Source organism: Pteropus vampyrus, unplaced genomic scaffold (genome assembly GCF_000151845.1).
Source record: "Pteropus vampyrus isolate Shadow unplaced genomic scaffold, Pvam_2.0 Scaffold435, whole genome shotgun sequence".
Lineage (NCBI taxonomy): Eukaryota > Metazoa > Chordata > Mammalia > Chiroptera > Pteropodidae > Pteropus > Pteropus vampyrus.
The window spans coordinates 57968-85233 of NW_011889216.1; the positions used below are offsets into that span (position 1 = coordinate 57968).

At 42.0% G+C, this 27266-nt stretch overlaps 1 protein-coding gene across 1 annotated transcript in view; it reads right to left on the reverse strand.

Moving 5' to 3' along the window:
- Window positions 1–27266, reverse strand: part of MACF1 (microtubule-actin crosslinking factor 1) — a 298908-nt gene that overhangs the window by 48076 nt on the left and 223566 nt on the right. The window contains exons 52-53 of the mRNA XM_023523996.1: window positions 900–1061; window positions 545–715 (exon numbers count right to left, since the gene is read on the reverse strand). Of these exons, the coding sequence (XP_023379764.1) occupies window positions 545–715; window positions 900–1061 (333 nt within the window). The remainder of the gene's footprint in view (window positions 1–544; window positions 716–899; window positions 1062–27266) is intronic.

Here is a 27266-nt window from a genome sequence, read left to right on the forward strand (position 1 = left end):
CCCCATCAAATCCTAAGCTTAATTGAATAACAGAAGTTTTTTTTCTTCCTGAGGCAAAATCATAAGATATACAGCATTGTTCCTACCATCCATATAAACTTTTCATATATTTAAGTTCTTAAATGGTAAAGTGACTGTCATTATTTGACTAACAGGAAACTTACTTTGAACCAGGAGAAAAATGCACTGAAAGTTAAGCCCTGCCCTGCAAAAAACCATATACAGATAGAATCTTAAACATAAACACACAATTATTTAGAATATTGCTGACCCTGAAAACACTAAAAACCTCAAGATAAAGCTGTTATTGAAACAATGAAATAGGATTCACAAACAAGTAAAATTGTTCAGTCTACTATATACCACACTAAGCTAGTTGATTAAGGTATGATATAAATAAATTTCCACCTTTCTTTCCAGGATCACACAAAGTAGGTGAGGCTTCTACTAAAACTCCTAAATATGCTCCTTAAACTATAAGCAAATGTGTTGTCTGCCACTCCCTGTGGCTGTTAAAGTTCACTGTCCCAACATTCTCACTTACCTTCTGTTCTTGGATCTGTGCCTTCACCACTTTATACTCAGCAGATGGAGGTTTTTGATTGGCTATGAGCTCCTCAGTGTCTGCCAACCAGCTGAGCAATGGCTCCAAGGCATCTTGAAACTTCCCACAATGCAACAAAGCCTCCTGTAGCTGTGCAATTCTTTGTGCAACCTGTATCACAAACGCAGAGGCTCATTATAAGAAAGGAGAGAGCTTTTAAATTACTACTGATCCATTTTCGTAACTACAGATTGCGACTGTTAAATTTTTATTTGCATTCAGGTTCCGTGGAAACCTTGAATTTAGATGTCTCTTTTCTATGCCCTCCATTCCCACCCCACCCCTTGCAACTTACCTTTTTATTCAGTGTGTTCCATCGAGCATTGATCTCTTCCATGTCATGTTCCAAACCCTGCACATCACAGTTTTTTCCAGCACTCTGAATCAATCCCTGGCCAAGTCCATTCACTTGCTGTAATTTCATTTGAAGAGGATCCACCTGTTCTTTCTGAAACATCTAGATAATTATAAGCCAAAGATGATTTAATCTAATGGCAATCAGACCCTCTATACCAGCAGTCCCCAACCTTTTTGGCACCAGGGACTGGTTCTCCTATGAGAATCTAATGCCTAATGATCTGAGGTGGAGCTGAAGTGGTGATTGATGCTAGAGCTAGGGAGCGGCTGCAACTACAGATGAAGCTTCACCCTCTCACTGCTTACCTCCTGCTGTGTGGCCTGGTTCCTAATAGGCCACGGACAGTACTGATCTACCAGTGGCGGTCTACCACCCTGGGGGCTAGGGACCCTTGCTCTACATCACAGAGTGACTGGTTATTCTTGGGAGATTTATGATTCAACAAAGGACGGCCAGGAGTAAAAAGTGAAAACAAGCCATTTGTACAGGGAACCATCAAAGAAACAGATGGTTTCATATTTCAACGCAGTTGCCTATGGACCAGTAATTACAGAGAGTTATGGCACTACTTACTTACATCTTTAGCCCAATGACTCATGGTTTGTTTTTGTTTGCTTGTTTTTCTTTTTTAAAACTGTTTGCTTAATTTTTAATGCAAAAAATCTACAGAGAAGAGAGAAGCATCAGCTTCAAGTTATCATAAAAGTGTGATGTATGTCAATCCTAAAAGAGACGAATTGATACCAAATGACTACTATTTAAGATTAAAAATACCTTGGGGAATAGCTTTAACTGACCACTGATATATGCAGTGCTCTTCTCTGACTAGGACTGATAAATCAATTAGCCAAAACATATTAACAGTGTGAAAAATGCCAACCTCATAGCTTAAACCCCCTGTGGCCATTTAACTCCACTCTGTTCCAGGGCCACAGACCACACACAGCCAATAATCCTGAAACAGTACTCTTCTGATTACAAAGGGAAACAGGCCAGTAATGCTGGGAAGTGCCCTTAACAACTTCAGACTCATACTCTCAGTAAAATGCAGATATATATATATATATATATATATATATATATATATATATATATATATATATATATATATATAATATTTCAAAAGTAATATACTGTATATCCACGTTCACAAAACAAAAATCTAAAACTATGTAAAGAAGTGTAATGAACAGTGTGCATGCTTCCACTGTAGTTAAGCTCCATCATAACTTAGAAATTTCTAAAGGAAACAAGAGAATGGTGCTTTTGCCACTCTAAGCAAAAGAATGAAATAAGTATTTGTCCCTAAGATCAGATTTCTTTCAAATTATCAGAGGATAAAAATCGGCCATTCCTTTTTCTTCCATAAAAAAGTTTCTTCAGTTTCAGTGAGAGAGCTGTCAATTCAGACTGAAGGATGACAGAAAATGGAAGAGGACAAAAATAAATGTAAAAAAAAAAATTTAAGTTTGGGTAAGACTAATTTTGGCCTATATGAGACCACAGATCACACGAGGATTGGGAAACTGATTCTAGAAAGAATGGTCTATGGCTGGATGGATAAGTGAGTCATCAGGGAGGAAAAGCCCCAGGGAACACTGAAAAATAAAGGTTACAAAGGTAATTACCAGTGGGCTTCATTTTATACTGTAATTTGATTACACCATATTTTGTTAGGCAATACTACAAGGCATTTCAGCTAAAAATGACTGTTTCCCTAACATGGTTCCCAGAAAAAGCAAGTGCTATGATTCCAATTTATATCAAAGATGTTTTCACTGCAGAAAAATCAGAGCAGAGGGACTCCTGCAACTCCCATGTTCTAAGTTGCTTAGGTGCAACAAAACGGTGGTGTTAAGATGGGAGTTGGAAAGGTAAAGAAAGCAGAAAGTCAAATGTACAGAGGGAAGATGTCAAGTCCACTGAAGTATCCCCGTTTACAAATAATCAAATCCTGTCTCACACTTTGGCTGACATTTACATTCTTTATGTGTTGTCCAATATGGTAGCCACATGTGGCTATTTAAATATTAACTAAAAATTCAGTTCCTCAGCCGCACTAGCCACATTTCATGTGGTCAACAGCTATGTGTGGCTAGTGCCTACTGTATTAAGTGGCACAGATAGAGACTATCTCCATCTTGGCAAGAAGCTCTATTGGATAGCGATATAAATTTAAACACAGAGAAGGAAATGTATTTAAATAGCTTAATAATCTCTTCCACATAGTAAATTCTTTTTTTTTTTTTTAATTTGGATTTACTTTGTTTATGAACATTTCCTATAGAAGCATTAGATTTCTTTGGTTCCCACCTCCACCCTATGGATCGCATTGACAGGGAATGCGTACTGTCTCATATTTTCTCAGAAGTTTAAAAATATATGAAAGCAACTCTAAATAAATACTATCTAAATATTTATTTTGAACACAAGTGAACAGAATGTTAGAGAAAGTAAATTTGAAAACACTTGCTCCTTTCTTTCAACTCTCAAATAAAACTGTTTTGCAAACCCAGTGCTTTAGACATATTAAAATTCTGACTCCTTAGTATTTCAATGGGACTGTGCCATGCTCTTAACTAACCAGTATTGGTAGACATTTCCCAGAGCAAAATACTAGTAAAAATCACTGCAAGGATATAAGGTACAACAGGAACATAAAACAGAAAATTTTGCAAAGAACTTCTTAAAACACTTTTATCTTTGGTAATTTCACATTCTCCCAGTTTTCATCCTGACTGATCTTTTTTTGACGCCTTTTGCTCTCTTCCTCTTTCTCTTCTAGACTGCCAAATGTCAGTCTCTGGCGGTAGGGAAAAGGCCCTCTTCTCATGCTATACTCTTCTAGGCAATTCCATCCATTCCTATGGCTTTCAGTGTTAACCATGATAAATGCTTATGTCACTAAAACTGTATATCCAACTACTTTAATACTGCCATACAAATGAATCACAGGCATCTCGAACCTAACCCATTCCAGTATCGAACAGTACTTCCTATTTTCCTCTCTCTCCAAACCTATTCTTCCCTAAATCAACTACTTACTACAGTACCCGTCCTTTCAGTTGTACAAACCAGAACCTAGATTCAATCCTTGATATCTTCCTTGCCCTCTTTCTGAACATAAAAGCCATTATCAGGTCTTGTTGATTCTACCTCCAAAATATTTCTTGAATCCATCCAAATCTACTTAAATCCCTCTAGTCCAAGCCACCTGGACAACTGCAGTAACCTAGCAGGACTCTCTACTCTTTGATCCCCTAAATCCATTCTCCACAGAGTAGACAGTGTAGTGTGATTTAAAAAAAAAATTGCACACCATAAGTGTTCTCTGTATTTACACCAATTATCTATAATACAGACTAATAAAACATAAGACAAAATGAGCTCTATAAACCCCAAATGATGTTGAGAACGTTTACTGTCAATGTGGACTTGTTTTCTCTAAGCCGAAAGCAATTAAAAAAAAAAAAAAAAAAGTAAATGAAATCATTTCACTCCCCTACCCAAAATCTTTGAATACCTTCTCAAGGTTTTTAAGGTACAGATCCCTTTGAGGACATCTTCCTCAGTCTCTGCATCATCTGGCCCCCTGCTTACCTCTCCAGATTTACTTCAAGGCACTCTTCCGGAACTCTTGGTCACTGTGGTCTAGCTATTTCGCCACCTTTTAGTTCTAACATGCCAAGTTCTTCCCATGTTCCATTTCCTTTGTCTAGAATACTCTCTCCTCTGACTCTCTGCCTAAGTAACTTCTACTTATCCTTCAGGTTTTAGTTTTAAAATCCTTTCCCTGACATCACAGTTGAAATTAAATACCCCTATAATTTGTTATCATGGCCTTTATTTTTTATTCAATACATTTATCATAATTTATAACTACATTTGTGTCATTTTTGCTTAATGTCTGTCTCACTCACTATAAGTTCCACAAAGGCAGGGACCATGCCAATTCTATTCACTGCAGGAGCCCCAGTACTTGGTACAGAGTAGGTACTCAATAAATATTTATCCGGCGAATAAACGAATCCTTGCATAGAAATGGTGTTATTGAAAGCAAACAAATTCATGAAGGTTCTGCTTATGAGTTGAGGATTCAAACCTAATTTTTGCTTAAAAAGACTTTTTTGGGGGGCATATTTTAATTTTATAGAACCCTTATTTTATACATAAGGTTTTTTTCTTCCCCAGTGATTGGAAACAAGAGTAAGGAAGTCTATAAATGAGAAGAGCGTTTAAATAACCACAGATTGCTCTCAGTGGGCCTAGACTCCCACTATAGAAATAGCAAACAAATTCTGACATTTTGCTTCTTCTACCAAACTCTTATTATTAGAAAGCTTGTACCTATTTAACCATGTATACGTGTGTACATTTATACATAGATACACACACACAGAAGATCTAAAACAGATCATTCCAAATCACATTCTGGATATAACCACTTGTTAAGTTCTAAGTGTTTATGTATAAAAATGACAGGTTCAATTGCCTCTATGGACCCTTTTGGAAGAAATTAAATCCACACATTTTCTAATCTTGGAAAAACTTTTTTTCTTCAATAATATTTCATCAATTTAGCAAAATCTGTATACTCATGTTACCTCTATAATGATATTTGTCTTGTTTCCATAAATATTTTCAAAACAGACTCTGTACATTCTTTTTAGTAACAGTCCTGACTGTGGCTATGGCTTATATTTCTCCTTTTGTACACAGATGTAGGCATCCTGCTTCTATATATTTCATAAAGTAACCACATTTCAATAATGATGGACTGATTATCCTGCAGCTGGCCTACTATTTCCTTCTCCTGTCATTTATATCAGGCAATATGTCTTAAAATGACCACCTCCTGTAGTTATAAGAATCATTAGGTATTACCTAGCCTCATCTACTCATTTTGCAGATGGAGAAGCAGAGGTCCCAGAGACTGAAAGAAAGAGGCTTTCCTGAATTTTTTTTCTTTATGCATATTTGATTGACTCCTTATAAATTTAATTCCTATATTTCACTGACGATTGCTGTGGTCTTTATACTAGAAATATTCTGTATGATCAAGAATGCTTGTGACTTTGGACAGGTTACTGGGATCTTGGTGTCAATCCCAAATCTGCTAAAATTCAGAAAACTGAATCAAATCCATCAATATGAAAGGTGATACATTCTAATTTGATGGGATGCTACATTTCTAAATAACTGGTGAAGCCCAAGGTGACACCGCCACCACTCAGCTGAGGAGGAAGATCTGTGGCAAAATTAGCAGCGTATGGCCCACAAGCGAATGATTTTTCGTTGCTGGTAACTGCCTGTTTAAGTGGTGCTCTAACAAGCTAAGGCTGCCCTGAAAGGCTCTGCAATGGGGTGATGAGAGAACCCATCTTTCTTGTAGCATCCATGGATATTCAGGAGACTGACATTCATCCAGGGAGCCAGTCAACAGTGAATGCCTACTACAAGGAAGATATTGTTTTGGGTCCTGAGGATGGTGTACATTCAAAACCAATTTTGTACTCAGTAATCCCTGACTGTACTAGATTAAACTTCTAACTCTTATACTCCACTCCTTACCACTGACCAAAGGACACTGGAGCAGTGAACTACAGACAGGTGATCTCAAAACCTTCACTTCCTAGTGAAGGAGTGCTCAAGGATGTGGACACTGTTCCCAACAGCTTCCTAACATAACATAGTCTATTCTCTAACTTTAAGAATCTCAGAATGAGGAGCTAAGAGAGACCCAGGAGAACACTTAGCCCAATTCCCTTATTTCATAGATTAAGAAACAAGAGGTACAGGAAAGTGACTTGGCTCAGACCACAAAGTTTTACAAGATGACTAAAATATCTTTTTCATAAACATTATTACGCCTTATTCTGGCTTTAAGAAACAGGTTTGTATTTAAAAGCTATTATTCACAGATCTGTATATTGTTTTCAACCTGCTTTGGTGAATTCTTTCAACTAACCAACATAACTATTCGAAAGGAGGAGACGACAGATATTGACCGTGATTGAAATCTTATATACACTTAGTGCTTTAAATGGGTTATCTCATTTTATTATCACAAATGAGGAAATTGGAGACTCAGAAAATCTAATTTTCCCAGAATGGTTAAATATCCCATGTCCTAGCCCAAAGTCCACTCTCTGGTCTTTACCTGACTATTGACATCACTGATCAATTAGCAGTCTCTCAATTTAGGAAAGAAAATGCTCACTGTAATTTTCAAAAGCAGAATCATCCTCTCCTTCTAATAATCTTTGTCAAAATGTAAACCAATAACTGTTTACTTTCCTGTTTTCTTTGGGCTTGGGTTATCACTGAATAAAAAATGGAATATGAATTATAAAGTTTTTGCCAGATGAAAGTAAGGCATATTCTCCCTCTTCCCCAATAAACTCAATAGAAAAACCAGAAAAGCCCAAGCATCCCAAAGAGAAACAAAGTATTCTGTGCCCTTTCTAATCACCACCAAGTCCTAGAACTTGCAAACCTCATTATACTCTCCAGATCCTTCAACAAAACAAGCAACAATTACCTCATTTGAATTTAATCCATCAGTTGTAGCCTGAGGCATTTTCCCAAGAAGCACTGTGCCTGTCACCTCCTTTATTCCAAATGCTGGGGAATCAAGGTCCTCCTTGATCCACATTCCAGCAGGAGGATCCTCTTCTAGAACAGAAGTTCCTTCTTCTGAGATAGGCACTGAATCAGTGTGGGCAGTATCTCCCAGGAAGGGCACATCAGCAAGGAAAACTTCCTCCATAACAGGCACTGCACCAGTTGCAGATTCCTCTGGGGTGGGCACTGCAGCAGCTGGGGCTGTAGGTTCCTCTGTGGAGGGCACTGCAGCAGCTGGGGCTGTAGGTTCCTCTGTGGAGGGCACTGCAGCAGCTGGGGCTGTAGCAGCTGGGGCTGTAGGTTCCTCTGGGGTGGGCGCTGCAGCAGCTGGGGCTGTAGGTTCTTCTGGGGTGGGCACTGCAACAACTGGGGCTGCAGGTTCCTCTGTGGCAGGCACTGCAACAACTGCAGTTGACGCCTGCTCTGGGGCAGGCATTGCAACAAATGGGGCTGCAGGCTCCTCTGGGGCAGACACTGCAACAGCCGGGGCTGCAGGCTCCTCTGGGGTGAACATTGCAACAGCTGGGGCTGCAGGTTCCTCTGGGGTGGACACTGTAACAACTAGGGCTGTAGGCTTCTGTGGGGCAGGCATGGCAGCAGATGGAGCTGCAGGCTTCTCTTGAGTGGGCACTGCAGCAGCTGGGGCTGGAGGTTCCTCTGGTGCGGGCACTGTAGCAGCTGGGGCTGCAGGCTCTTCTGGGGCGGGCACTGCAGTATCTGGGGCTGCAAGCGGCTCCGGGGCGGGCACTACAGCATCTGGAGTTGCAGGCTCTTCTGGGACGGGCACTGTAGCAGCTAGGGCTGTAGGCTCCTCTGGGGTGAGCACTCCAACAGTTGGGGTAAAAGGCTCCTCTGAAGCAGGCACTGCAGCAACTGGGGTGACAGAACCTTCTGGGATGTCATCCCCTGTAGTAGGCACCGCAGTAGCTGGGGCAGCAGCCCCCTCTAGGGCTGATACTGCAGCAGCTGGAAAATGTGCCTCTATGGTGACCACTGAAGCAACTGGTATGTCCTCCTCTGGAAAGGGCACTGTAACAGCAGCTATAGCAGGCCCCTCTGGGGCAGGCACTGTAGCATCTAGGGAATCTTCTATAATGGGCACTGCAGCAGTTGGGGCAGGTTTCTGTGGGATGGGTATCCATTCCTCCAAAACTGGTTCAGTATTACTAGCCTTGGTAATCTGTTCCTCCACCGAGATATTTAGCAATGAATCTGAATCTTTCATTTCTGTTTCCCTTCCCTTCAACGACACCACATTTGGCTTGGGCTTTATGTCGTTCACAGTTTCCTCTCTGCTATGTCTCCATCCTCCACCCAGCAGGTGCAGATTCAGAATCTCTGGCTCTGGAGACATCCTCTGAAGTCCCTGGAAGGCCTGTTCTGGGAAGTCTCTATGAAAATGTGCCGAGGCTTGGCCCTCCAAAGGCTGGGGTTCATAACCCAGCTCTTGTGCCTCATCGTGAACTGTCTCCATGGACAACAATTCACAAGGGTCCACATTTCCCAAGGAAGTTGGACTGTTATTTTCTTGATTAATAACTCCTTGCTCAGTGTTCAAATGAATTTCATCTGTTAGTAAATGTGAACCATATGATAACATCTCTACTTCAGCTCCTGAGGTAACATCTGTTAGTTTATAGCTGAAAGCAGAACTGAGGGGAACCCTCTCAACACGCTCTTCAACGTTCCCCTCAATTTGACTGCAGTCTACCTGGGACAAATTGCCATTTTCTTTGGCAAGCTCAGCTTCAAAGGCTGATAAGTTTTCTTCAGGGGAAGCCCTGTGATCAGAGCTGGGCAGTCCTCTCGGGTCCAGCTCTCCCAGAGACTCCAGATAAGCAGGGTATTTGAATTTAAGTTCCCCTGCAGTCGAGGGGCTAAAAGGCACTTTTTCACTCTTCTCACTAACAGTGGAAGTGTCCCTCCTGGTATCGGAGTGGTCAACAAGTTCCACAGCATTAGGCACCTGAGAATCATCCAGGGCATGAAAATATTCACAATCCAATCCAGTATCATAGTCCTTTATCCTTACCTTTAAAAGTCCTATGTGTTCCTTTTCTAAGGCAGCCCCTGGAAAATGACTAATTACCAGTGAATTTTCTGCATCCTGGGATGGGGCCAGCCCTTCAAAAGAGGCTTGGTTCTCCAGCTCAACTAGAGGAGTTACTCCTTCACATAAACACTCTTTTTCAAGTTCAAGAAACATCTGCACTGAATCTGTGTCAGAAAGCTGCTCTGAATCGACAGGACCAACAGTGCTCTCTAAATCAGAAACAAGATCCTTCAGCTCCTGAGCAGTTCTGTTTATCGACTCATCCACTACACTCTCACCTGTGACAACATAACTGTAATCAAGAGGTATATCCTTGAGAACAGAAGCCAAAGGGTTCTTAGCTTGCTGTAGGTCATCAGAACAATAAATCTGACCAAGAGCTAGGTGGTCAAAGGTCCCCAAGACAGCAGCTGAGCCATTGGCTCCGTCCTCCACCAGTGCCATAGTGTTTGCTTGTTGTCTTTCTTCAAAAATATCTGCCAGACTGTTCTTCTCATCTGCCATTAGAAAAGTGTTTCCTCTCTCTGACAGTTTCTCCTCCTCCCACTCCTCCTCAGCCTCCATCATGATCCATCGCTCATCCTCCTCAAACTTTAGTTCAGACTCTGTTTTCTCTCTCAGGCTGGGAGTTATGAGAACATGCAATTCTGGATCCAACAGCTCTTCACTCAGGCAAGGGGAGAGAGGTGGCATTTCCACAGTACAAGCTGTGTCCCCAAGGGGGTGCTGCTTCTCACTGAAGCCTCCCTTAGTCAAACTTTTCATGGCTCTGGGCCAGGTTGCACTTGAGAATCTGTGTTCCTGCATTACATCTGTGTTACCACTTGCTGCTACAGCTTCTGATTCTAGAGGCTGGAATTCATGGGGAGAGCTCTCACTGTGTTGCTGAAATCTGAAGTCTTGGCAGTCTCCACTTAAGTTTTTCACATCCTGCACTTCTGGAACACCTATGGATCTGGACACATGTTCCAGAGTTACTGACTCTGACTGAGGTTCCCTGTGGTCCAAATGACCAGAACTTTCTGTTAATGCAGAACTGGAGTCCTTTTTCTCTTGCAAAGAAGGATTTGAAGCACCAGCTTCTGAAACTTCACTGAGAGAAGCTTCCATCCTTTCTGCAAATTCTGGGAAATTGGGTGGCATGAAGGACTTCCATGATCTCCTGTTAACATTGTCTTTGCGTTCTGCATTTGGTCGCCTTCTGGGCGGAACAGGTGCTGACTTCTGCACATCGCTGCTTAGCTTCAGTGCATCAAATATTATTCTCTCATCCAGTTTTTTGCCTTCTGGTGCTCTAGACTCAAAAACATTAGATGCTGCTCCTAACGTACCATTGCTGGATATACTACTTCCTTCCATCTTTTCCATGGTGCTCTTTGAAGTCTGATTAAGCTTTGACCCCTGGTCAATTTGTTCATTTATCCTCATTGTGTCATATATAGACCGCTGTGGAACATAGCAATCCTCTATATAGCCATCCTCTTCCTCTCCTTTCCCCAGGCAGGTGGGGTTCTGCCTTAAACAGTCTGGCCTGCTGAGTGGCTTACCCATACTTTTTAAATCAAGATGAACCTTCAACCTTTTAAAAGTTTTTCATGAGTTCCCCCAAAATGCATTCTGCATAAATTAAAAACCTCTTTACATATTCATAATCTCAAACCAACTGGATTTGCCCTTCAGAAAGGCCTGGAAGTCCCACTTTGAAACCATTCGGGGGGAAGTTCTAAGAGGAACAGCTTTTTCCTCACAGGCTAGCAGCCTCATAGTTGCAGGTAAGTGACCATTTAATCAACAAACATAAAATAATTCCTTGTATGGCTTCTGTTTTTAAAAGAGCACTGCTCCAATTTAGTCAATAAAAAAAAAAAAATCACGTGATATTGACAAGTCTTATTCAATATCTAGTTTCACTCACTTCTCTCCCAGAGTTGGAAGCAGAGGATTTACCGATTGTGTCCTTTAACAACAATGGCACAGCCCCTTAGTCTTCATGTATGGCCCAAGCTCCCAAGAATTCCTTTCATGTTATCCTCAGTTCCAACCCTGGATAAGGAGTCCAGCTGGTCTGAATTAGCCATTCGTCCTCCCTAGTTCGGGTGTTTGCATTTGAACTGGGCTGGTAGGCGGATATTCCTGCAACTTTAAACACAGGAAGTCCTTCATTCGGGGCCAGCTTGGGGCTTCCTGTCTCCAAAACATCATGGCATTGTTGTGGCTCCCAGAACAGCCCTTCGCTGTGACCGCAAAACAAGGCGAGTGGAGCCCGGCGCCCGGCCTTTCAGAGGCCGGCAGGCTGCAGCAGCAGCCGAGGGTCTGTTGGAAGGTCTAGCTCAGCGCGGCCCACTCCCCCGCGCCATGCCACGCGCCCCAAGGGCCAAGGTCGCCTCACCGCAGGCTGGCAGGTGGCTCCGGGCCGCGGCGGCCTCCCGGTCCCGCGCTCAGGAAGTTAGTTTGTCCCTCCGGCAGCTGAGTCCCGCGTGCTGTGGGCGACACCTCCCCCGCCGCCGCCGCCAGTCCCCGGCCCGCAGCCGCCGTGCCGTGGGCTGCATGACAAGCAGCCGTCTCTATTCTCCGCCGCCGCCAGTCCCGCCGTCCTCCCCGCCCGCAGCTGTCACGGTCCCGGCATGCAAACTTCTGGCTGGGAACAAAAGGCTCCGCTCGGGCCGGGCGGGGGCGAGCCCTCCTCCCTCTCGTCGCGCAGCGCGGCCCGCTCGCCCGCTGCTCGCTGGAAGTGCTAGGCTGGCGAGCGGCTCTCTCCCCCTTCCCGCGCCGCCGCGCCGCCCCGCCCGGGCAACCCCCCTGGAAGCCCGGGAGCGCGAAGCGGAGAGCCCAGGGGAGGAGGGCGGAGGCGGAGCCGCGGCGGGGGCAGGGAAAAGGAGCGACTCGAGCGGAGAGAGAGGGAGCGGCGGAGAGGATTGGAGACCGAGGCATCGAAGGAGGGGCTGCTGCGCGGTTCTGGGCGAGGGAGTAAGGACGCCAGCCGCTCGGCTCAGCAAGCCCACGCCCCCCGCGCCCCCAGGCCCGAGGGAAAGCCCCGCCCCCGAGAGGGCGAGAGGAAGGGAGCTGCGCTGCGCTGCGCGAGCCTCGGCCGCGCCGCGCAAATCCCCTGACAAAGGAAAGGCCCGCCCTCCTCCTGCCTGTCAAGCCCCCTGCCGCCCCCGCTGGGTCCCAACCCGCCGGGCTCAGTTCTCAGTCCAAGGGCGAGCAAATCCAGAAGGGGCTCCCCCGCCTCCTCCAGCTACCAGGCTGTCTGGCAAGGGCCACTCGGGGCCCCATCTGCCGGCAGGGTCGTGCCGGCTGCAGCGGGCCGCTTGCCTCGCTCTGCAGCCAAAGGCTGTCCGAGTCCCTCCAATGTCACCTTTAGCGCGCCCCTGCCGGGCCCAAGAACACTCTAGCCTTAAACCCAGTACTTTCCGGGTGTCCGAAGGAATTCAGTCACGCTCAGAGTCCAAGTTATTGGATAAACTACAGGTACCTTCTCTCTCCCCCTTCTCATGTACATTAGGTTTTGGTCCATTTTCCCACCAGGATCTCGCTGCCCACAGACCTGAGTAGTGTCATTAACTGAGGAATAGGGATTGGGGGAAGGAGGCAGTGGAGATGCCAGCTGCAATGCCCCAAACTGAAACACCTGGGCTCCTTTATTGCTGCCCACACCCAAGGAAACCTGAGCCTCCTTGGGGCTAACTGAAAAGCATGAGTCTGTATTTAAGGTTTCAAGACGCAAAATACTAAAGAAAGGTGGCCCACAATCCCATCCACAGCTTTTTGGCTTTCAGAAAAGCCATACAGTCAGTCACCTGGTGACTGTTGAAAGTACAAAGGGCAACCCAGGAAACTGTCCACCAGAGGCAGCTACTTTGCTGAAGGAGTGCAATACTCTGCTCCCTTTGTGGTTATTTTCTGAAAGGAAAACAAAAGAGATCTAAAATTTCCGAATCTCTGTTGGACCTAGGGTCAATATAGATGGTCAAACTTATGGAAAGCTATTTCTATTCTTTACACAAACACTAAGTGAAGCCAACAGTTGGTGTATGGAGATCAAACAGTGAAACCTTGAGCTGGGCCTTAGGCCTACTTAGGGAGCCAGAGGGGTCCTTGGGAAAAATGAGGTATAGGCTGAAGCCTGCGATCAGAATTAAGTAAGTAAAAGACCTTTCACTGGCAAAATGATTTACACTTCATTTCTCATTTCCAAAGAGGCTGCTGATCAATTCTGCCCACTGAAATCCAAAAGACTCTCTCCCCGTCTGTAAACTGACCCGGGCGGGGTGGGGCGGGGGAGGTGCGGCAGTGGTGCAGACTAGATTGTTTTGACAGACTTTCTAACTTTAATATTCTTTAGTTCTAAAACTTTTAAAGGAGCTGCCCCCAGAATCTTGAGTCCTCCTGGTCCTATACTGCAAGACACTAGAAATCCTTGTCCTCTGAGGAACAAACAGCAGAAAGAACCAAGAATGCCTAACTTAGGGAAGGTTTCAGGCAATATGATCAACAAGAAATATCTGAAGGACTGGGATGTGGGAGGAAGGAAGCTTGTTCTGGATGTCTCCTTAAGCTGGCACATTAAGATCCAAGGGCAGAATTCCAACCAACAAAGAGCTTTCTCACAGCTATTCAAAGAATAGGGTGGCCCCTAAAGTGATGACATTCCTGACCCTGGAGGTATTTGAGCAGAAATTCAAGCAATCACTTGGTAGAGATTTGAGGAAACGAATTTACAAATCCTCTATTAGTTTGTTCAGAATAAATTTTAAGGTCCTATCTAACTGACATACTGTGTCTTAGGGCTTGATCAACTTACAAATCTGATACTTAACATTTCAGGGAATCCAGGTTTTAATTTTCCTTTAATTATTCAGTACAATTGGAAAAACCCAGGGAAGGCAAGATCGATTTCACTAGCAAATCTCCCTAGCCAAATACACTCACTTAAGTGTTCAGATATCATAACAGGCTGTTTATTGTGCCAGGGCCCCTCTGGTTGGAAGAATCTGAGGAATTCTGGCTCTGGACTAAGGGTGGATGGTTATTCTATTATAAAGAATGATCTTGATTTGGAATCACAAACTTCATGGGCAGAAATTCCTTTCCTGTTTCCTCACCATGTCAGTTGCCAATCAATTCAATATTTTCTTAATCCCACCCCACACCTATCTACCCTATTTTCACCACTCTCACCAATGCTTCAGATTATAATACAAATAAGTGGAGCATTTTAGCAACTATGAAGTTCAGATTCAAATTACTTTTTAGCTTAAGTCACACTCTCTCTGACTAAAGTTTAGGACAGTATTAGAGAAAACCTCCAAAAATTCAAACACAACTCTGTAGAAAGGATAACATAAAGTTGACCAATCCCCCCACCCAAAACAAGAAGCCAAAGAGTGCTTTGCTCCTTATTTTTTTTTCTTTTTTTATTCACTGATATGTTTAGAAAGAAATCAAGAGAGGAAGCACAATGTCTCTTTCCTCCATGTCTTTTTATCTGTTCATGAGTTTCTCTTTAGTTTTGGTATGTGGAACTCTGCCAATAACCATTGCAGTGACTGAAATAAATACCTGATACAGCTTTCAGACTCTTGTTACCCTGATAGCTCCAACAACAGCAACAACAACACAAACAACAACATAAAACATCTGTTCATTATACACGCTGTGTGTAAACTTTTTAAAAAAGAAGTACGGGGAGCTCCAAAGAACCACTTCAGATGCTCTTCCTACTCCTGTAACCACGAATATATATGCTGAAGCCAAATTTCAAATTAGTTTCCAGTTAATTGATTACAGAGTTCAAAGAATTCTCTACTCATTTAGAAATTCCTAAGAACAGAATTCGGTGTCAGATTTTCCTTCAGTGAACTTAGAAGAAAGAACAATCCTGGCCCTTCCTGCTGTCTTCCTAATTAAAGACAGCCGGGTAGAGTCTCTACATGCCCTAGCATAGCTCTCTTTCCACATTTTGGACCTGGCACTTTGCCTTTTTCTGCGCCAGACTTAAACCACTAGACCCCTAGGACAATCTGGAGACCCCAGATCCACACTTCCTCAGATTTGATAATGCCTTTTCATCCACCCCCTCTCCTGGAGGATTAGTTCTGACTAGAGTAGGATACAGAAGACTGGTTGGATCTTGCACATTTTAAATCTACTAAATAAATGCCTTTCATCTTAGGATCTCTAGACTTTATAAGCATTTATTTAGTAGCAAGTGGAAACTCCACAGTATATTAGTCTGTACCTGTTGGGCATCAGTCACTACCACCCTTCGATGTTTTTATTATATAAACGTGGCTACTGAATGGCTTATTAAGCAATAGAGCAAGATGTAAAGCTTGCTCTACATGGGATACTAAGGATTTTGCCGCTATTTGAGCTCTCATGTATTCCTGAACCCATGAGAAAACTTGCCACATGCCCTGCAGGAACTCTCATGACCCCTGTAAGCCCTTTCCTGATTGTAGACTTTCCAAAAGACAGTGTATTAATCCCTCTTTTAGCCACTCACCAAGACAGTGCTGATGACGAAAGCATGGGGCTTTGCAAGTTAGAAAAGACCTGACAAAAGAGTGGGAAGAAGGCAGGCGGGGGAGCAGAGAGGCTTTATGGAGAAAATTAAGTTTACTCTTTAGGACTTGTATATATAGATATGATGAAGATAAGAATTTCTAAGGGATAGAGGCAGGAAAACTAAAAAGGCAGAGACCCTAAAGAAGCAAATCTGAAGTTAGTGTGGCTTGAAAACAAGGTGTATGAAAAGGAAAAATGAGAGGTCAGAATGGTAAGTAGCTCAAAGTCAATTCGTGAGGGCTCCTAAATACTAAGCCAAAGAATTTATGCTTTATTCAGAAAACCATTACTATGTCAAGATTTATTTGTTTAAATCTACCAGGAGTAATGAGAGTTATTGAGTGGTGTGTGAAAAGTTTCCTAAGAATTTGGGAATGAGTGTTCACTCAGCTGCCATTTAATATATATTTTCTCATTAAAAAAATCCAAATCCTTAATTTATAAATGAAACTTGGGATGGTAAACTTACCTGTCCAAAGTAACAATTCCTGGAGTTGAGCGTATAGGTCTAGGGATGCTGCATTCGTGTTAATATGTACAGATAGATCATACAAATGAATACTGAAGTTGGAGCAATCAGTTAGGAGGATTTTAGGAAAGAAGTAACAAAAGCCTGAACTTGTGAAAATGAGGAAGGGGGCTATAAAAGAAATTGCAGAGGCAGGATATTTGGATTTCAAAACTGACCAGATAGCAGGTAGAGGTTAAAGGGAAAAATAAATTTAAAATAATGCTGTAGTATTATTCTTGGATTCCCGAAGGCATAGTACTACTATAAAATGGCAGCAGGGAGGAAGAAAATATTTGAAGATAATACAGTCAATGTAGAGCATACTGAGTGTGAAGTACTCAAAGGCTATATCCATATGGAGGTGTCTAGGAAGGCCTCTCACACAAAAGATTGATGTTCAGGGTAGAGATACAGCTTTGGAAGCCTTCTCCCATAGAACAGTGAGGGGTTGGATATCTCAGAGTTCACCTGTGGAGTGGGGAAGAAGGCGAGTGACAGAATTTCAGGAATCACATGTTTGGACGGTAGGAGGACAAACCAAAAAAGAAAGCAGAACAGCCAGTGAAGAGAATGGAGAGAGTACAATGTCAGGAAAGTAAATGGACAGGGGGGCTTTAAGAAATGCTACATAAAGGATTAGGACAATGAGTATGACAAGGCCACCAGACTTGGCAAATAGGAAGTCAGTGAATACTTTCAAGAGAACAGTTTCAGCACTGTGATGGGGTGTGGATCAGATTAGGGATTAAGGATAAGTAGCGGTGAGAAGTAAGTATTGGTCCTCCCCTCTTAAGTTTCTGTTCTTTTGGCTTCCATTGCACTTTGCTATCCTGATGCCTCTTTTCTAGCCAGTCCTTTTATGTTTCTTTGGGCTCCGTTTCTTGACCTCTTAAGGCAAGTAATTTCACAAGGTATATCCTTGATTCTTTTCATTCATTCAACAAATATTTACTGTGGTCTACTATGTGCCCTAAACTATGCAAGGGAGAGTGATAAGCAAGACGGGTCAGGAACTCACATTTTAGTAGGGGAGACAGACATTCATTTTAATTCAATTGTGACAAGTACTCTGGAAACAAAGCAAACAATGCTATGAGAGCATGGATTAAGGGGCTCAATGTGGTCTGGTGGTTCAGGGGAGGCTTTCCTGAGAAAATGACCATATGGGCTTTCACCTGGGACTGAGAATAGTCTTTCAAATTCAGGAGTTACATGACTTCACAACTTTTACAAATTAAAAACTTCATAAAGTTGCTTGGCTATTTCCATTTAACAGGTCCCTGGGTTGAATCTCTCAAGGAATTTTGCTGTAGGGATCCTCTCTCCAATATTAGAAAAGGAGGTAGAATAAATGATACAGATGAAAGAGATTTCTGAAGATTATCTCTTACATTTTATTACTAAAACAATTCTCATCATTGATTACAAATAGGTAATCTAGGTTTGAATTTAAAGAACTATATCAAAATCAGAACTCTTCCTTTGGGAGTGAATTGTAAGATGATAAAGATATTAAATGGTTCACTTGAATGGATACAATAAATTCAAGCTGGAAAAGACCTAAATTCAATTTCTTTGAATTTGTATCTTCTTCCCCTGACTCATATATATATATTACCAAATATTTGAAATACATATTTGCTGAAACTATGAAGAATTGAAGCTTTCTTATAAAACATCTTGATGTGGTATAAATATTTGGCAGAAAGATGAATTATACCTGTGTTTTTGAGCTGCTTTCCTCTGAAATTAAGATATTTTTTCCCTTCACATCTCAATGTTTTAATTAATGATTAATGTTAAGAGGTGTCTCTCCCAAAGATGCGGACTTGGTAGTTGCCATTGTATGGCAACAGAGGACAAGAACATGGTCTATGTTAAAAACTAATTAGGCCAAGGACCCTGAGATCAGTAAAGCTGATCTGATGGGTAACTCTGAGTGACTGGGGAAGTCACTGAGCTGGTAACTGGCTTCTGGTTAATTCTGGCTGATATAAAAATACCATTGATTTGTACGTATATAAGCCAAGGTCAAAAAGAAGAGGTGGGATTCTGATATGAATAAATTAACAATTTAATGAATAAACAAACACATGTATATGTATGTATGTATACATAAAGTATATTTAAAACTGTGTTACAGAGTCATGAGCTAAACCCACATATGTATTGCTGCTCTAGGATTAGAAACAAGCCCTACACTTGTTCCCCACAAAAACTGCTCAGGGAGGCTATTTGTCCATTCACTTGTTTCACAGCTTTCATCAAACTAATTTTAATTTATTCTCGTTTGCATTTTTCCAAGAAGAAAAGAATGAATCTAATCTTGGGCTGGGCCTTAGATTAAGTCTTCTGGAGAATGATCATCCCTAGGCAAAACTTTCATTATTTTTTAATATAAAATTAGAAAATTTAATATTCTAATTTGTATGTCTGGATAAACTTTTTTTTTTTTTTTAAATAAAAGGATATTATCATTTATCGATCACTTAATATATACTTAGGGCTTGCATCTACATCACTTTATTTAATTCTTATAAAAACTCTAAAGGTATGATTTACCACTCCTCACATTTTATAGTTGAAATAACTATACAGAGGTTAAGTAATTTCTCCGAAGTTCACTCAGGTAGTAAATGATAGAGCCAGAATTTAAAGTGGGATATTTCTGACTCACACTCATATTAAATTTTTTTTCACTACATCAAGTTAAATGAAATATGAAGACTTCTTAATTGCCAACTGATTGCTTAAATGACAATGACTCTAATCTGGCTTTCTTTAAGTACATCTGAAGTAGCAAATTCCTTTCTTAGTTTTGCTTTGTTTGGGCTAATACTGAAATGAAATTGTGTTCCTCTAACATATTCTAACTGGTAGAAAAGGAAGAGAGCCCAGAAGCAAGATGGAGAGATGAGGAATCTAGGCCAGGATTAGAATTTCTCAGGACACACAAAGAATATACCTCGAGTCTTGCAGAGTAGACAGAATTTTGAATCCTCACATGGCTAATGAGAAATAAAGAACATTTATTTCTCCATTTATACCAATATGCTAGCTACTTTGAGGGACACAAAAACGGATTTATTGAGATGAGAGACAAATACATATAATCAGAAAATGCCAAAAATAGGAAGTATATGATCAGGGCCAAATGAGTTACACATATTAAATGATCTAGGAGATCAGGAGTGGTGAGCTGGGGAGATCAAGATGGCTTTGTGGAGATATAGGACTTTAGCCAAGGCTTCAGGTATGGGTAGAAATCAAATAGGTAAAATATATAAGGAGTTTGGGGAATAAGTGGATGGAGTAGATGGTCTATATAGGAAATAAGACTGGAAAGATAGTGGGGATCAAAAATGTAGTTTCCAAGACTGGAAAAGAAAAAGACTGAAGGCACAGACACAGAACAGTTCTGAAGAATGCCACCATTTAATTCATCAGATCAGATGTCTCTTGCATTGATCTGGAGGAAAGATAAACATTCACAGAAAGAAGGGTTAAAAACAGACAGAAGCTAAGGGAAAACCACCTCGGAAGCCCAAGTTTTAGAAGGCTACAGCATAATTTATGTGGTTTTTTTTCCGTGGGAACCATGTGCGTACACGCTGGCTGTCCAATCACACTAGCTTTCTGCATTCTGAACAGAGGATCCTTTGTTCCTAACAGCAAGGCTCAAAAGAGACCGTCTGATAAAATCACACTGAGATCAGCACTCCCAGCTGGTGTAGGGGCTGATGCCATTCCATAACACACCCTACAGGAAGCAGCTTCAGATACACAGCTGATTGATTTCCACAGCAGGAGCCTTGTGGCAGGGTGGGGTGGGGACTGGTCAAGCATGGAGAGAATTCTTTAGCCACTGACTCAAATTAGTTTACCAAGATCCTGACTTTATCCAACAGGTCTGTATAAGTCACTCTCGGAACCAACACTATTTCTTAACTAATTCTCAAAAAAAGGGAGGAAAACCACGAAACTTCCCCAGGCAGTGGAACTATTTCATAGTAAGTTAACTCTTACTTGTCATGGAATCTGAAGAGGGCAAAATACCAAACCCTATCTTTCCAGAAGTAGGCTGAATGATTCTCTGTTGTAAAGGGCTATCCTGTGTATTATATGATGTTTAGAGGCAGCAGCAGCCTCCCCGGTCATGACAATAAAAAAAATGTCCTTGGACATTGTCAAATGTCCCCGAGGGGCAAAACTGCCTCCAGTTGAGAACCACTGGTCAAGCATGAGCTTTGGTGCCAAAAAGACCTTTTCATTTCCAGTTCTAACATTTACTTTGCTGTATGGTTTGAACAAGTTACTTAACATCTTCAAGTCTGTTTTCTTACCTGCAACTGGGATTTCAAATGTCTGATTTACTGCGGGGGTGGGTTAGAGATCATTTAGACTTGGGTCTCTCTTACTGCACTTACTTCTACATCACTACCACTGCAATTCTTTGTGTCTGTCTCCCATACTATACTATTGTCTTGAGACTCCAGCACCTACCACAAGGACTGGCACAAGCGCTCTGTAAGGATGGACAGAAAGGAATATGGAACCCCTTACTCCTATCCCCCACAAAGGGATCCATAACCACGTAGACCATAACCACGTAGCACTTATTCTCATCCTTAAGTGGTCAAAGTTCTGAAAGGTCCACATTTGAAATCATAGTACTGGTAGTAGGAAAATAGCTTGTGCAGGCCTAGGGAATAAGTGTATCCCATTAATCTTCCACAGCCAATACCAGAGACTGGTATTTGAAAAGCATTTGGTAGTGGCAGTGGCATAATTTTGAGGAAGGTGGGGAGGAAGCACATTCTCCCCATAGCTAGGTTTTTCCAACCCAGACAGCTGAGACCTGGGAAAAATCTGTTTGGCAGGAGACAGACTTTTGGCGCAGTGACCTGACACGACTCCCCGTGGGACTCATTTTATTCCTGGTGGACCAACCAACTCTAACAATGAAACCTTCAAAGCAACTCATTGCACTTCCTAGGGGCTCACTGCTTATAGCTCGTGTGCCACCCAGCTAGCTAACTTAAAAGTGCCCAGGGTACTTTTCTGAAGTTCCAGGACTAGGCTGAGGCTGAGACCACTTACCATGCATTTCCAGACACAGTGAGAAACTGGCCTGTTCTGCAAGTCTGTGTTCATCTCAATCATGTTCTCTCGTCGAATACTCAACAATAAACATGAGTTCTACATGCGGTAAATTCTTGTTTTTCTTGTACAAAATCATAAGAAAAATCTTAGCTGCAAATGTTACGTGCTGACACTATATGTGAAGAATTTCAGTAAACTGAAATCAAACTGCTCAGTCCTTTCTTCTGGTTGAGGATATATTCGTTTAGTTGCTTTAAAATCCTCTCTTGCTATCAAAATTTCCAGACAGAGTTTTGTGAAAGCCATCAGCACTTTCTTACAACCTTCCATTAGGTTTTCCAACATTCACTAAGGCGTAAGGCTCCTTTAAGATGATGTAAAGGTTGCAATCTTGGGATTTTGTTTGTGGTGCTGATGTTTGAAACACTAATGGTGATACTTTAAAATGGGGCTGGAAAAAGTTCAACATGAAGCAAACTTAAAGGCTCCTTCACCTTCTCCCCACCCAGTTCCTATGGTGGGTGTGGAGAGGATTATTACAGAGCGGTGGAATTCTTTTTTGGGGGGGGGGATGAAGGGGGTGGGACGGGAGGTGGTCACATAAGGGATATAAATATCAGTAGCGAGCTGTGAGCTCCTGGGCTTAGAACAACTGACAGGCTGTAGTCTCCCCTTAAAGGCACAGAACAAGGAGGCTCCCTGAAGTATTTCCACAAAGGAAGCTCCTCTTTAGAAATGCATCATCAACCAACACCTGCATCAACAACTTTAGGCAAAACAAACTGCAGATGCTAGGGAAAGTGACTAGGAGGTTTTTAAACCAGGCACAAATTGATACCCATGAAAATAAAGAATCCAGGGCCTGGCCTAAAGAAAGGCTGACTTAGAGGCAGTTGTTGCTACTACAGACACATAATCAGATTATCAGAAGTTTGCTTACTACATAAATATTTAACTTAATCAATGAGCACTCTTTCCAACTGAATGCTATTTCCCACATATAAATGGCAAATTTCTTCCAAGGCAGTGGTTCTCAATTGAGGAAGTCTGCTTTCCAGGGGACATGTGGCAATGTCTAGAAGACATTTTTGGTTGTCATACTGGGGAAGGGCTGCTACTGGCATCTAGTGGATGCAGATCAGAGATGCTGCTAAACATCCTACAAAGCACAGGATAGCTGTTCAACAACAAAGAATTATCCAGCCAAAGATGTCATGCATGAGTGCCAAGGTTGAGAAACCCTGTTCTAGAGCATTCTTTTTATATCCTTGGAACCTAGTAGTTACTGTTGGAGTAGCCTTGTTTAAGAAGGGAGAAAAAAATCAACAAGCCAAGCCACGGGTCAGCACAAGGTGGGGATAGGCATGCCTATCCAACTTATCTTGGCTGCTGTAAAGCTGGAGATACCTAAACCTCCCAGTGACAGACAGGTCATACCAAGTGTGATTTCCTTTCTCTCCAAGGGCAGGTAGCTAATGCTGACCTCATTTGCTTTATTCTCTAGTGACTCTAACCGGCCAAAATGTAGATGGGCTGATCCTGTCCTTGTAATTCAATGAAAGGAAGGAGTAAGTATCTTTGTGCAGATTGGCAGTCTTTCAGCTCCGTGTCAGGCTCTGTCTTCCAAGGGTTTTCACATGTGCTCTTAGGGAAGACTAAGCTTGCTTTCCATGATGCAAAAAATCAAATGAGGTTTACAGGGTTTTCTCGTTCTGGCTCCATAGTAGGACAGACAGTAGCTGCCAAGTATATGTAGTCCCTGACCCTGGACTCTGCTCAACTTGAATTAGGACAGAGAATAGTCCTAGAGAAGGCTGCTGCACTGACATCCTGTCAGCCCAGCCTCAAAGACAAGGAAGGAAAAGGCCGACCGCCTTAGATGCTTCAAATGCACCACTAGAGGAAGTGAACCTTGGTGAGAAACCTACGGACCCGAAAAAGGCTTCCATTTTTCCCTCTTGTTTTTTCTTGTCTCTGAGTGGAAGAGTGAGTCTGAAGCCTGGCCTGAATACATAGTAAATATAAACACATATGAAATACAGAGTGCATGAAGGCACATGCAGGTTTCTTGATATGGCTCATCAGTAGGATGCCACCACCACCACACACTTCCAGACTGAAAGGCCAGGCTGGTTCAGGGGGTGCAGGCGGGGAGGTCGTTTAAGGCTCAGAATGATCTCAACTCTTGACTACAAAACCTACATAGGGAGAATTTAAAAATGAGGAAAGCCTCTTATTTTCAGACTTAATAGATTTCTTCTCTAAATTTCAAGTCTTTTTCTACCCTTCCCAGAAAGTTTACCTTGGGAGAATTCTTTGGCTTAAGTTTCAGTGAAATAAAGGTCTCTCTCCTTTCTCGCTAGTCTCCTGCTATGTACATACAAGTCCTTTTCCTCAATAATTAGAGTCTCTCTTGTTCAGGAAAATGGAATTTCCTGAAGAGATTAGCCAAAGTCTTTTCCTTCCTGTTTTCTGAAAACATGCTCAGTATTCTCCTTTATGATTTCTGGAATGATTTCTTCCTTTCTACTTCTAACAGAGAGATGAACCCAGGAAAGTGCCCTGAAGTCTTTGCCATTTCCATTTGCTAGATCCTCACTGGCTGACCATATTCTATCAATTATTCAGAAGTAATCGAGGAAAGAGCTTTTCCTAGCGATAACGACTTTCGGTTTTTTGTGTTCATTTAAGGAGGACATAATTTTTCCCATAGGCTAACTGCCTCTCCCTGCATTTATCACCACTATTACACAGTCCCAAATAAGACTAAGGTTCTCCACAGACTTGATTCATCTGTCTATTCCATCCATCCCCAATGGGCTTATTAGCTAGGTCAAAGCAGAGCCCATGTTTCTGTCTCACAGATTCGTATCCTCTTCTCTTCAGGAGAGTCTGTCCTGAGAGCATGATACCGTTATAAAAAGAAGAGCTGAAAACAAAGCTTATGATTTTTTTTAAAAACATTTATCTTCATCTCTGTTTTTTGCCTCTATTAAAAACAATTTTAATCTGAAAGCAGTAATACTTTATGAAGCTGGTGTGAGGGAAGAATAATCTATTGCGGCACAGTAATCCAGGAACTCAGCACACAAATCAAGAAAATGACTTAGTCCTCAGAATGGGTCCAAGAAAACCTTCCCTTTACTCAGCCCCCAGGGAACTGTGGAACTGACAGAGCTTTTCCTCTCTCATTGTTTTCACTTCCCATGAGCTCAGTATGAACTAAGCCACAAGTGTGCTCCTCCCCTTATGACCCCCAAGACCTTTGCTGGGAGGAGGCAAAACTGCCTCCCAAAGTCTTTGACTTTATAAGGTGGATCTTATAAGGTGGAACCAGGCTTCTGATTTGCATCCCCAACTTGGGGAGGATATAAGGTGGATCTTACTTATAAAGTGGAACCAGGCTTCTGATTTGCATCCCCAACTTGAGGAGGACAGACACAGAGCATTCAACTTTACCACTCTCTTTCTCTCATTCCTCTTTCAGTTTTGCCTTGTCAACACCAGTCCCCTGAAGATAAAACACACTGTGCAGGTGACCAGCTGATCAGTGTCTGGTCCCAGCCTTCACATCTCTAGTATTGGTGGTGGGAGGCTTATTCTTAAAAGTCAGTGAAACGAGACTGCTATAACAAGCAACTAAAGCAGCTACTGAACTCTGAGCACTACTACGCAACATACTAGGACACAAATAAAATATGGTAATGTCCAGTAATTTCTCAAACCTTCTAGCAACATCAAAATTCACAATGTCTCTAGAAACCCAGGATTAAATGAAAAGGAAATGATTATTGTTCTCAAATCCAAACACTCTATATGCCTGCCTGTGAATCCTTTTTAAAATTCTAGCTGGTATTTAACACAATTTTAACAGGCTTGTTTACTTCATTTTCTAGCTCATTGAAGGCTGGAAGAAAGGGGTAGGTTGCTAAAGGCAGGCCCAGTGACAGCAGTGAAAATAACAGCAGTAAGAAATAATACCTGATATCATGGTAATGGAGAAAAACCAGAAACTACACACTGTCCCCATACGTATATACACACTGACAATCCAGCCAGTATAGCAATGCAGAGGCCCTAAACAAGAACTTCAATACAGAACTCAAACTGCACAGCTAATTAGGAATATTTAATACAAAGCAGCTCCAAATGTTACTAATATTCTTGAAGAATCACCACAGGAGAGAACGGTATCATCTTTTTAGTAATGTTAACCTGCACTCATAAAGAAAAACTTACGCATAATATAGTATTTAGAAAATTAGGCAAATAAAATTTAAAATAATTCCCATATATGCCACAATCTAGTTGATAAAACTATTTTGAAGCCTAAAGGGATAAGTTTCAGTTTTATAAGAAATGCATTTAGTTGGTTAGACAGTTAATTCTAAGTAAACCGGATCCAAGTAAATTGGATCAATGAAGCGTGCCTGTAGAAGAGTCTTTGTTTTCAAAGAGCTTACAGTGGAAGAGGAAAGGAAATCGCACATGCTGAAGCAGGGAAGGTCACCCTGCCCCTGGAGCAGAGGTATGGGAGTCTCTAAGAGGAAAACATGTGGGCCCATGGGTTTGAATTTTCTCTATCTACCCTTTCCTTATTTGGGTGCCTCAAGAAACCCAAATACGATGACTTGCGTTGCTCCAAACTGCGCTATTTCTAAACATGGTAAAGGGCCGTTAGCCAATGTCTCACTGTAATGCTGAATATACCATAAACTCCCAGAGAGGCTCTTCTGAAACAGCCACCTTTCTGCACTTGGACCTTTCTACAAATTTGTGATCTCTCTCAGGACCATGTGGATCTGACCTGGTGACAACACCATCTCTCCACCCATGTTTTTAACAGAAAGAATCACAACAGGAAGGGACTCGGAGAGACAACTTAACTCTGATGGAGTGTTAACTGTGTAAGTGGGAATAATCAACACTAGTGATGGAAATAAAGTGTGAGAAGTATTCTTTCCAAATCCACTCCATACATCAAAAAGGAAAAAGCAGTAGAGAGGCCTCTAGCAGTGGAGTGAGATAATTTTAGGTATTTACAACAAAGTAAACTTTTGGGGCGAAAGGCACATACAATGAGAGCCAAGACCCAAAGTCGGTTCCGAGTTCCAAGATCCAGACCCACCAAACTTGTACTTTGAGTCAACTCCTCTCATCGTCCCCTGTTGTTTTAAATTAAACTCACAAAATCTTGGGACTCAAAGAATTAAAATATTTTTTTGCAACTAAGGCAACATATCTCAAACTCTATAGGCAGAGAACTTGTATTCTTGAGGAATCTGGGGTGTAATTTTAAGCTACTTACTATAAGTGGAAAATTTCTTTCAAGTGTCATGTTTTAATTTAATCCTGAGAATTCTGCATTTTATTCTATAATATATTAATCAAATAATTTTCCCTTGAAATCTGTGATAAAAATCAACACTTTAGATAGGTGAGC